The following is a 12,719-nucleotide window of genomic DNA, read 5'->3' as shown; positions in this document are numbered from 1 at the left end:
AAGCCTGGACTCTAATAACGCATGTGATGTCTCAGCGAACTGATCAGAGAGACAGGCAAACAGAAATTACCTTTGTTTGAAAAAAGTACATAAAGGGGAAAATATGTTGCACATACATGCATACATACATACATACATACATACATACATACATACATACATACATACATACATACATACATACATACATACATACATACATACATACATACATTCATACATACATACATACACACATACATACATACATACATACATTCATACACACACACATACATACATACATACATACATACATACATACATACATACATACATACATACATACATACATACATACATACATACATACATACATACATACATACATACATACATACATACATACATACATACATACATACATACATACATACATACATACATACATACATACATACATACATACATGCGCATATGCGTGCTCACCGCACCGACATATTTATCATAATTGTCTGTTCCTGCAGCTGTTTAGGATCCGTCACATGACCCCTTCTGTGCACATGACCATCTTTTGCATCTAAACACCTAGAAATCTGCCTTGCTTCCAGTAATTTTGGTAGAAGATGAAAAGGTATATCCAAGGCCAGCTTATTTCGAGCCTAACAAATCGGTCTGTGTATGGCAGCCCGCTGCTCTTCGGTGCACGCTGGTTTCGGAGCGCACTTCGTATTTTGCATCACCCCCCCCCCCTCCCCTTGAAGTTGTTACAAATTAAGCCAAGTACAAGAGCACCAGCAAGCGCATCAATGGCGAAACTTGAAGAGAACCAGAAAATCGCAACGGCACTTCGTTTCTTAACGCATATAGAGCAAATTAAAGTCTGTTTGACTCTGATGCCTTCTTCAATCATTTTAAATGCGAAGAATTTCTTAGCGAACTTCGGTCACTTCGAACGTATCTATCTATCTATCTATCTATCTATCTATCTATCTATCTATCTATCTATCTATCTATCTATCTATCTATCTATCTATCTATCTATCTATCTATCTATCTATCTATCTATCTATCTATCTATCTATCTATCTATCTATCTATCTATCTATCTAGGTAGCTAGCTAGCTAGCTAGCTAGCTAGACGCTTACGTTTGGATGCTCTCGTGGTCACTCCCTTAATTTGGCGTGAGCCAAAACTAGCATGCGAGGGTAAGATGGTTTGACAAATAAGATGCGCTGATAAAGACGTGAATAATGTCAGAATTTCGTCGCGTATGTCGTCAAACATCCCCCGCCAGACAGTGACACATAATTATGGGCGGGTATGTGCCACTGGTATGCGGGTATATGCCACAGGTGATTGACACTTAGTGTACAGGGATGACGAGACTACACAGGCGATTGCAACGCACGAGCGTTAAGAAATATCTAACATCAGTAGCGTCGACCCGACGAATGCAAAAAATAAATGTCAGGGTCACAGCTGGAATTAAACCCAAGCATTCTGCATGGAAATGAAGCATTTTACCACAGAGCTACACCAGGTCTCGGAACTACTTTTCAAACAGACGCTAATCTTCATGAAACGTCAATAGTGGTTGCAGTGCTGCCTATTGAATTTTGTAAATATTATAATTTACTCATTTGATACTGCCCTCACGTCGGGTTAATGTCAATTATAGGTAATGTCCACGCGCTGAAGGTTATTTATGTAGCAGTGTCCAGAGCCAGCATCCTCGCGAGCATCAGTGCTTCATATCAGCTCCTGGCGTTGCTATACGCATTTTTCAGTTGGCATCGTTGCGCAACTGCAAACAACTGGTTATATAAATATTTTCAACTCTTAAACATATGTCCCTGCGTGCAACATTTATACATATACTTATCGTCATTTCATGACATGTCACTCAATAAAAAATGAAACATGGTCACCTTCCCTCAACATGCTTCGCATAACGTCGATTCCTAAGTACGTGGGATCTGCCAAATTTTATTCCTAGGCAATTCATATTTCTATAGATCAACGTTTTTGTCAAGCAATGCGCCTATATTTCACGCTGACACATTCAATTTACAGGCAAGCTGCTAAAGCCATTCTTGAACTTTCGCGGCCGTGTCGCACGCAGCTAACCTTGCGAGTGTGCGCCAAGCAGATTCTAGCATAGTATTGCTATGTATGACACAGTATAGTAAGGGATGGGAAAGGAAAGTCCGGTTGAGGAGCGAAATCAGAGAAAACATGAGAAACAGTGTAAAAAATAGCATATTCATGCGTAGTAAAATTTAACAAGGTTGTAAAAAGTGAAGTCCGCGGGGGCAGAAATATTGCAAGGTCAAGGAAGAGAAGCAAATGAAGAGGGAAGCGGAAGAGTAATTGCACAGTCATGCGTAATTTAGTACAGGCAAGGTTCACAAGTAGAAGTCATTATAAAGTTCGACATGAGGGTGAGGGGAAAGGAAACGAGGAGAGAGGGCATATCATGGCAAATAGGAGGCAAAGGAAGTAGGGAGGTAGGGTACAAGAAGGTGGTCAAGCAGGGAAGAAAAAGGGGAGCGCAGAGGGGAAGAGCAGTGCTGCAGACAGCATGTTGACGAAAATTAGGGAAGGCTATAAGGAGCCGCGCCAAATGCAGCTAATATGACGTTGGTTAGGATGTCAACAAACTCACAACATGTAGTCAAATAAGCTCGCCTCCGAGCTCCGCTGTACATCGTTGTTCATGACGTCATCAGTTAAAGCCAAGCCTAGCTTCTCGTCTTTATTTTTTCGACTAATCTAACGCATGCAACCACACCACTCTTAATCATTGAAAATATTGATAACGGAACACCTCACTTAAGCATGAAATGTGGTTCATCAAGCCACTTATTCATAAAAAAAAAGTTCTTTGCAAGAGCGTTTTAAACCATCCAAGGTAGATTCATCAGCCCTAAATAAAATATTTCGGCTCATACGTTCAGCATATCTTCTCGTACTAACGTCGATGTTCGAAATGACCTCATTTTTTTTTATTTCACAAGTTATGCCTTCAGTTTTTGTACATGTGATTTGAATAATTATTGGAGTCTCTTACCATGATTCCTTCTCCACTCAGATTGCTGCTCCGCGAAATGGTCAGCCAGAGTACTGACAATAATGACCAACAGTAAAGCTCCGGCAAATATTCTGGAAATTGAAACGAAAGTAGTCAATTCGATGAGCGCCTATCATTGTATATACAAAAAAAAAAGCCGTGCTCATTTTTCGGTATGAGATCACAACACGTGTCACGTGCACTATAGCTGTCCGCCGCCATGGTTGCCGGTGTCCGTGACCACCATCACGCAAAGCTAGAAAGGAACTAAATAAAAACATTAAGCTTACAATAGGATTCAAACACGGTTTCCCACGTGCCAGCCCAGTATTTATCACTGCGCTACACCGGTGCTTAAACCTCCGTGCCAAACTGACTTTAGGCAAGCTTCACCTTAGGATATAAATCGCATTTTGTGCGCAATAAATCATTTAGAACATAAAAAATCAGCCAGGCGTGACGCAATTCGAATTGCGCAACGAATAGGTCGTCGAATTGTTCAAGCCCATTACGATAGCTCTAGGCATGACTACTCATCGTCGCCAGCCACAGTATCTCACAAAATGCGCGATATTCCATGCACGTTGGTAGCAGGTGTCAAGTTTTACCGAATACTGACGAAAGATGTCATAGTGATTGCCTGCACAAACATTATGATGAGCTATGGCGTATAGTGGGTAGCCTGCAAGTGTGATTGTAGCAGTTACCCGAATAGTGTTTAAAAAAGCTCTGAAAGGCTGCTCTTCCAGCTTCCACTGTTACTGTGCGTTGCTTACTGCACTGTCCTACGGTTTTTCTTTTCTTTTTTTGTAACAACTAACCATGCACTATTCACATGGGAGCGCCACACTGAGCACAGTGCAATACATCTAAAAGGGTGGTTTTGCGAAAGTGATTAGCATTATCTCCTTTATATTATATTTCTCGCAAAGTTGCTTCAGGTATCTAGTACATAGGTAATATTTTAGACATGAATTGCTCATTGTTGCTCGAGTCTTGCTGATCATGGGTAAGATTAAATCATTTAGTTACTCAAGAAAACGTGGTCGGAACCTGCGACCATGGCGTTTCCGGGATCTGGTTTATATCCATTTTCATACCTCATGCCTAATCAATAAAAATACGTATCACCCTCTGCCATAGTTTTTTATGAGAAAAGCTATAAGTTTAGGCTTTGAAGGGGCGAACTGTCGGATAAGGCCCATGATAGGCTTCAACTTTTTAAAGGCAGTTCCAAGCAATAACATGACTTTGTACAGAACTCCCACTTAGCACACAAAAGGTCTGAGCTAGATTCTCAATCTAACCGAATATTTTCTTTATTAATTTTATTTGCGCATTTCAGGTTTTTCAGTCACAGTGAACGATAAATATTTTGTCACATCCAATGGCGCCAACCACAAAAATTCTGCAAAACAAACTCTTTATTGCTATCGTGTCAAAATCATGCCTAAAGCCTGAATCTAAAGCTAGATGTTCTGCCTGACGTATAGCCCTCCAGCAAAGAGCACTTCAGTGCTACACTGAGACTGCTTCGGAAAATGCCCTATTCAAGCATCATGTCGGAAGAACCTTAATAGTGTTTGTGTGTCTGTGTCTTTGGTTGGGGGTATTCTATTCCTAAGCAATGTAATGAGGCCGAGATGTATACGCCTAAGAACCTGGAAGACGTGGTAAATTGTTATTTATTATGCTGATGACCACTGCTTCTCGTTTGCACATGATTTCAACGTACCTTACACTTCCTCTGATATTACTTACGTACCTGCTCTAAAGTGACTGCCTCGATCCCTAAGCTAGAGTTTATACGCCTTTGTACTTGGTGTATCTGGCTAGCCCATGATATGGGCACAGCTACTTATTTGTCTGAAGAATGTCGACGTACTTCATACTTCATAACTTCTAGCTCATAACTACAAATGCGTACGGGATAGTGTGCTTGTTGTTGACTATAATATGCTTTGCATAATATTCATGTTTATAAGGCGTTGGCCAGATTTTAAGCCCAAGCCAAGCAATAGCTACTGTTAGAGTCAATCAACTCACACTAATATGAAGAAATGACTCCTGGACGAAACATTTCATCCGCGAAAAGGTAAATACAGTAACAATATATCCAGATCAGATTTCTCGATAACTTACGCAATCGCTATCTGTGTGTTATTCCATGGTCTTGGTTCAGCTGTCACGCAGTTCGACACTTCAAACCTGAAGAAGGGAACACTTACTGCAAGAAAAAATATACAGAGAATAGGAGCAGTGTTACGTTTAGTGATGCGAACAGCTGGTGTGAAGATATAGCATAAAATTTTCAGTGCATAAAAAGCACGAAACGCACAAAATGCAAAACATCTAGCTTTATGGGAGCCCTCGGTGGTGGTGAGCGCTCATAGAGATAGAGAACGATGACCACGGGCGCATTTGGTGACCAAACATAATGACGGTTAGGAACCACTGACAGTGGGCAGTTGCTGCCGAAGCTCGGGGCCGTAAAGAAGGTTCCTTATCTGTCCTGGTCTCCTTCCTGAAGGGTGCCGGATCAGCCACTGTCCGAAATTTCACGTTTGACACCCAACGTGGGGTTCACGGCAACAAATATTTTTATGTTTCACTGAGAGCGCAGAACTGATAGATTACGCGATAGTTTTACAGTATAAAGAAGAAATATGATTCAAATAATGGTAGTAACTTTTGTAGTACAAATGCATACGCACTTCTCGATAGAGGTGAGTGTCGATGTTTTTCGTTTATTCGTTTGGAATGAAAGTATAGAGAAGGGTAGCTTTGAGTCGGTAGTGGTGTTAAACTAAAAAAAACACGCGAGCAAGATGGTTAGAACATAAAAGAACATTTTCCAGAACGATGGAAAGTGCGAAGATCTTGTGCAACTGGTGTGGCTTCCCCTCAACCCTCAGTAAAAGCTGGTTCAGATATTTCGATAACATTAGGCACAATAAGAACTCAAATTATAAGAGGTACCTGCGTTAACAAGAGCTTGTAAGTCGCCTTGGTTGCATTCATCAATGTAACATAGTGCCAGACGAGCAAGCGGGTCTTCTGCGGAACTGCCATGCTTCGTGAAATAAACAAGCTAGAAGAAAAGAAAAAAGCAGTGATGGAAGTTATCAATTGGTCTTGTGAAGACGCTTGTTGAAGACTTATAACACTGAACGAACAAGCATATGCACACACACGTATGTTTTGTTGAATAACCATTGAAAGCCCCTCCACAAAAATCTGATAATGCCATACACCTAACTTTAACTGCGTCAAGTAGAACAAACATTCGAGCAAGTTGGTTGGGCTTCACTTTTAAAACAGCGCAGCAACACGAGGACAAAAAAAAACAATTTGACGAGCATTGACTCGCAGCTAAGAACTTTATTACAATGTCACTGCATAGTTCTGTCTGTGGTAACTACGCCAATCACACGAAACGAAGAGCGTCTTCTTATACTCCAAATGTTAAAGCGGATTTAGGATGAAGGCTTCTGACGCTTTTTCATCGCAATACCCAGAACGGGCGCCTTAATTCTGAAGGGAGCACTCGAAGTCCACCAAGTCACATACGCTGCAAAAACACGAGAACGATTCACTTGAAATCACGCTGGATTCTATTAAGGAACGCGTCACGCAAACCGGTTCCGGAAGTCACTCCTCATTCCAGTCGGTAAATGTGTTGAGAAATCTTGACCGCTACTGTAACGAGTGACAAAGGTTTATCGCACAGTTACGAATGTACGCATGCTGCTGGTTCTAGTCCCGTTCTAGTCGGTGGCCTTGCGGTGGTGCGAGCAGGAGTGTTTTGGCGTGGAGAATGTCGCTTTGAAACAACCAGTGAAACGTGCGAAGCGCCTCTAGATCTGCCCATGAAAGACAGGTTTACTGCCGTGGAGCATGAAATGCTGATCCACGTCGATAAGTGCGATACGAGATTAGTCAATCCGAGCATAAGCTCAAAAGCTGACATGCAGTCTAACATAGCAACCAGTGAGCGAGTAATGTGGCTCTAAATATTTAATTCCTCCTTGGCGTAGTCGAAAGTGTGCTGCACCACGAATCAATAATTAAAAATGTCAACGGGCAAGAGTTAATTTTAACACATTATGCTGCGCAGTAAGAATGTGTATTTACGGACGACGAGGATTTCATATGATGAACTATCCTTGTGTCATCGTGCAGCAAACATGCGCCAGTTTACATTCCCGTTTGCCCATCCTGTGCGCAGGGATCATTGCTTCATAACGTCAGACGTTCAATTATTATGCTTCTTTCGAGGCGGTCCATGAGAACGATATGCAGATGAAGCGACTGTCGTTTGTGTTGCCGATCGCGAAGCGTCTGTAATCTTAGAGACCTCTCGAGAACACACACAAACACAGTCAAATACTCTGGTAGTTTTTACGCAGAACTTTAGGTAGTCATTCTTATTTTTTTTTTTATTTTGAACACCTGCACTATGCAAGAAATAACAGTAATATGTACTCGAAAGTCAAAAAGCAGTCAAATAGGAAATTTTTCGAGCTGGTGTACAACTCTCGTTTTCAAATTTTCGGCCCAGCCCAGCTTCGCTTTTTTTAGTGTTAGTTAATTAGACATAATAATGAAGTAATTCAGAGGATATATATATATATATATATATATATATATATATATATATATATATATATAGAAGGGATTATAGGAAGTATCACGCAGGCTCTGATGTAGAAAAAGGAGTAATTCACACACAACGAACGTTTCAGCACAGTGAATCTGGTTTCTCTGGTTTTGACCAGAGAAACCAGATTCACTGTGCTGAAACGTTCGTTGTGTGTGAATTACTCCTTTTTATATATATATATATATATATATATATATATATATATATATATATATATATATATATATATATATATATATATAAGAGACTTGCGTTCTTACACTCGGGTGCATAGCGTCGGACATGTAGTCCATCATCGCCTGCAGTGCTGCAGAACTCTTAGCGTAGACATGCAAGTTGCAGTACTGGCCCCGGGACACGACGGTGCCGTTGCGATCCCGCACAAAGGTCTCCAGACACTGGTCGAACTCGCCCATGTCGACGTGGGATGCTTCCAAGAAGCCCGTTGGGTACTTTCCTGTGGCGTCGATGACTGTAGAACGCCAATATACAGAAAATGTACCTTGAAGCATGGCAGATTGATTGTGACCTCAAGCCCTTCAACTTTTCATATTGGAATTGCAATTATGTGGAGAAGCTCGGTGGATTTTCACCGTTTTCAGTGCCGTCATGTCCCGGTTATGTATAGGCATGTAGGAGAAAGTCACAAGTAAAAATAAAACAGAATAAGAAACTTTTAAGCACCCGTTCGGAGATTCAAGCGGGCGACCCACGCTCAGCGTCACACTCATTGGCAACTTTATAGGACGCGCAATGCTGACGCTGACCTAATGGTGATGAGCTATTTGTATTCACCGTACCGCTAGCGGCACGCAGATCTCGGAGGAACCTGAACGTGTTTTTAATCATGCTGCACTAGGACCTTTTTACTTTTGAAAGCTGCCCTCGAAAATGGGCGCACGAAAAAGTGGCACGCATCTCCCCGTAGATGGCACCCTGAGTAGTATGTGAAGCAGCCATGGGCTGACTTAAAAATTGATAAAAAAATGTTTTTCATTCATCACTGTAGAAGTTAATGGTTGCAAATACGGACGCTTTACGAGCTTTTTCCTCCGCCGCATTCATGCTCATGTCTTCGTTCATACCACTATGCTGTGTTGGTGAGTCATGAGTAATCGCTTTTAATTAACAGAGTACCGCGACGTCTCTAGAGGATTTAACTCACACCAGAGCATGTGCTAGAGTGGAGAAGATGGATAGATGGATGTGTGCGGCAGTGCCCTCTAGATCGGGTGGTGGCTCACGCATCCTTGCCATAAGTGCTCTCGCACGTGGTTTAGAGTACTCTCTCGCAGAGCCATCTAGTGGGAGCTCTAAGTACTAGCGTTGGCCTTGGCTATGGGCAAGAGACAAGCCCCAACTATAACATCGTTCGAATATAAGTATGAAGAACACTGGGTACCTAATGGGTGACTTTATATGCTGCCTTTAAAGGAGGTATATATACAGTAACTCTAGGTACACCTTGCGCCATACGGTGCCGCGCAGCAACAGACGCAGAAAGGTTAGTGCTCGTGCTGCGGTTAAAAACAAAGTATCTAAGAGCATCGGTTTCTGCATTGTTAACACTTGAAACGTGAGGTTCAAACACAAAGACGCAGCCCCTTCGACAGTTGTTAGTTCACGCTTGCCCCGTGTCCTATACCTGGGCGTTCTTTCTGAGTGTCCTTCTTTGTGTTTATGTGGTGTGCTGAACGTAGCGAGCTGCTTGTCCTTCTTCATGTGACATTTCAATTTTACGCTATCACATTCATTGCTTGCCTTAGACCGAAACTGACTTTTTTGTTGTAATCAAAAGCCCATGCAGACAACTATGCAAACGCTGAGTTGCAACCTCATGGCTAAGGCACTCGGCTGCTGGCCCGCAGGTAACGGGATTGAATCCCGGCCGCAGCAGCCCCTTTCCCGATCCAGTTAAAAAATGCTTAAGGCCCGTGCGCTTAGATTTTCGTGCACGTTAAAAAGCCCCAGGTGGTTGTAATATCTAGAACCTTCCACTAGGGCGTCTCCCCTAATGATATAGTGGTTTGAAGACGTTAAACCCCACAAATATTATTATTATTATTATTATTATTATTATTATTATTATTATTATTATTATTATTATTATTATTATTATTTTAGTTGCAATCTCAATCAATTTTTTCTGAAATACCCTTAAACCCCAACTACTCCAAATATGGCAGCTTCGCGAAGGCGCACTTGTGATCAAATGTTGGCACAGGCACTGTAGGCGCAAAAACACTAACTTATGCGACTGATAATGACAACTTCATTTACTGATAGCTCTTTCACAATTCATACTCATTTATCTAATATTTCTTCTACAAGTTCAAGTCGTATAAAAAGCCACTGCAAACAGCATAAAATTTCTCAACTTAGCTCAATGACTATTTACCACTAGATATCTTGAGAAATCGGAAATACACTTTTTATCAATACTATTTTCGCTTGCTTAAGCCAAATTGCAGATCTTCTATACCAGTCAGCTCTACCAATTGTTTGATTGTTCATTTCATAGCACACCAAAAGTCTGTGACACCATGCCTACTGATTCTGCGAATGCTTTTTGAACCAAGCTAACTCAAGGAGGTAAACATTTGTCTGCCCTGCAGTGTTGGTGAGAGGATGAAATCACCGAAGCCAATTTAGCTTTGTTGAACTATGTGGGTATAATAAACGAATAAATCATACGGAAATCCACTTGCTACAAATTAGGAGAATCGTAACTAGATGTGCCACGGAGATACTTCTCAGGATGAGCGAATACATGGCGATTAAGATTACCCGAATTAAGTATGCATATTGCAACGCTGTGAAAGAGCTTCGGGGATTCTTAAGCTACACCTTTCAAAGTTGAACGCGATAGCGATGTGCTGTACTTAGAGCGTAGTTGAAACTCTTTATGCATGCTATTTTCATTTTATGCCGTTACTCGAGAAGTTCAAATTTACGTGTGCTACAATGTAATCGATAAATGTAAAAGTGACTTGTATCAGTGAAGCTTCCACATATGCGTGCATTTTTTCTAATAGCTAGCATCATTTAAACCACGAGCCCCATGTGCGCGAAATATTGTCGAACTTGCTATGTGCCCACCAGATGGTATAGAGGTAATATGCGCAGTAACGCGCGTCTTTTTCAATCGGTAGCCAGCGTTAAACCACGACATCGTTACAATAATCATATGTTCTCACGCCCGATAGCAATAAACGCTTGTACCACGCAACATACTGTGTTATTTTATGTAATACGAAGCCAGTGTACAGTGCGCGTGTCTTTGTGAAGCATGAACGTTACTTTCCCTGGATTTCCGAACGGAGGATGTTCGTTGAACTGCATTTCCAAGCAGAGATAGCGTTGTGTTGTGTTTTCCTTACTGTGTTGCGATAGAAGAAGAATCAACATAGTGTGTATTGAATTATTGTCATGTTTAACAGAATAATTTCTGTTAAAGAAAAAAAAAGAGGTGCGCATGAGTCACAGAACACCTGCTTGACTTGTCTTGACTTGACAACTGCTTGCCACTCGTATGGCCTGGTGCGATCCATACTAGGCCCGAAATTTTTTATTATTATTTATTTCTACTTTTTTAATTTTTTAGTCACGCACAACATGAGAATGTTTTGCTCATAACCAACGACGCCCACGCAGACACTGACACTTACATCGACGCCGACTTCGAAATTTCTGCGAAAGGAGCTTTTTAACCCTGCATGTCATGTTAAAAAGGTCAGCAAGCTAGGACGCTTATTAGGCTAAAATAACAAAGTGTACGCAAGAATTTGAATAACAGAATAGTTCATATGTGAAATATTTACTCACGTCTTAGCACCCACGGTTCCAAGCTCTGCAAGGCTCGCACGGTCCGCGACAGTGCCTCGTTGCACTCAGGCCGCACTTCCGCAGCCAGAAGCTTGCTTACCAAAGAGTTCGGCATTTTGGAAATGCTGGCTGTCACCACATCTCGAAGAACCTGTACGTTGTCTTTTTCGTTGCTTTCACCAACACGGTGGTTCGTGCTCGTAGACACCACTGCCTCTGATACATTTTTACCATAAGTGATTGGCGCTCTCCGAGCTAGTGAAGCTTGGGCAAAGAACGACAGCAGGATGCACAATGATGCGAACGCCCATAGTGCAATTCGTGGTGGCAGACCATCTGTTCTCGATGATTTTTTCATCTCCACAATAGCACATATATTAGCTTTCATAGCACGCTACTGGTAAACTCTGAGACATATGCATTTTTTGTGCTAAGCTGTTCATTTGAAGGTGGAATTCTTGATTAAGAAATCGCCGGACTTGCTCCCTAAAAAAAGTTCGTTCAGACGACACAAAAACCTGTTTCGTACTGTCGTGTAGCAAAAGTTACACCAAAAGCGCTGACGATTTGATTACAAGAAAACCTGCGTAAGTTGATACTCGCTGAAGGAGTTTCTTGAGTTACTAAGTTAAGCTTTGCTGGTAACGGCATTTGTTCTGATTCGCATTATTGGAAGCGGTGTACGTCCATGTTTCGTACAAAAGGTCTGTCTCAAATAAGCTGTTTAGACGACGCAGTTGTACGAACTGAGTAGTTCCCGTAATGAAAAAGCGGCGCGACAATTCATTGAGCCAATTTTATTTGAACGTTCTCTGAGATTACTGCGTGGCGTTTCCAAATCAACATTTTGGTAAAGAGAAATGTTATTGGCTTGCAATATTGTTATTAGATTTTTTTATTTTCATTCACTGGTCACAAGCCACAAAGACAAATACTAAAGGAGCGCAAATTTTTAGACCATACATATAAAGAACCAAAAAACAGAATGAACACAGCTTGCAATAGTGGCGAAATGCTGGAACTAACAGCCTAGCTAGTGTTCGCCAAATAACTAACTAACTTATAGCGAAACCAGTCTTTGAATTATTATGGCCATAACACTGGAAAGGAACTGCACAGGATACCTTCGTTTTTCTCTGTGGCGAAATAACCCGTTCACATAAATTCCCTCATGCCCC

At 41.5% G+C, this 12,719-nt stretch overlaps 1 protein-coding gene across 2 annotated transcripts in view; it reads right to left on the bottom strand.

Moving 5' to 3' along the window:
- The window catches only part of LOC119160043 (nose resistant to fluoxetine protein 6-like), a 32,581-nt gene extending 20,227 nt beyond the window's left edge, over positions 1–12,354 (bottom strand). The window contains exons 1-5 of one of the 2 annotated variants that reach the window (XM_075889959.1): positions 11,542–12,354; positions 7,977–8,188; positions 6,033–6,144; positions 5,196–5,280; positions 3,054–3,145 (exon numbers count right to left, since the gene is read on the bottom strand). In XM_075889959.1, coding sequence (XP_075746074.1) covers positions 3,054–3,145; positions 5,196–5,280; positions 6,033–6,144; positions 7,977–8,188; positions 11,542–11,929 — 889 coding nt within the window. In that variant the 5' untranslated portion in view covers positions 11,930–12,354. The remainder of the gene's footprint in view (positions 1–3,053; positions 3,146–5,195; positions 5,281–6,032; positions 6,145–7,976; positions 8,189–11,541) is intronic. The other variant, XM_037412792.2, reaches the window with a different exon arrangement.
- Between the last annotated feature and the right edge of the window lie 365 nt (positions 12,355–12,719).

The sequence above is a fragment of the Rhipicephalus microplus genome, chromosome 3 (assembly GCF_043290135.1).
Source record: "Rhipicephalus microplus isolate Deutch F79 chromosome 3, USDA_Rmic, whole genome shotgun sequence".
Classification (NCBI taxonomy): Eukaryota; Metazoa; Arthropoda; class Arachnida; order Ixodida; family Ixodidae; genus Rhipicephalus; species Rhipicephalus microplus.
Note: the sequence above shows the minus strand (reverse complement) of the source record. Positions and strands in the feature narration are given on the sequence as shown.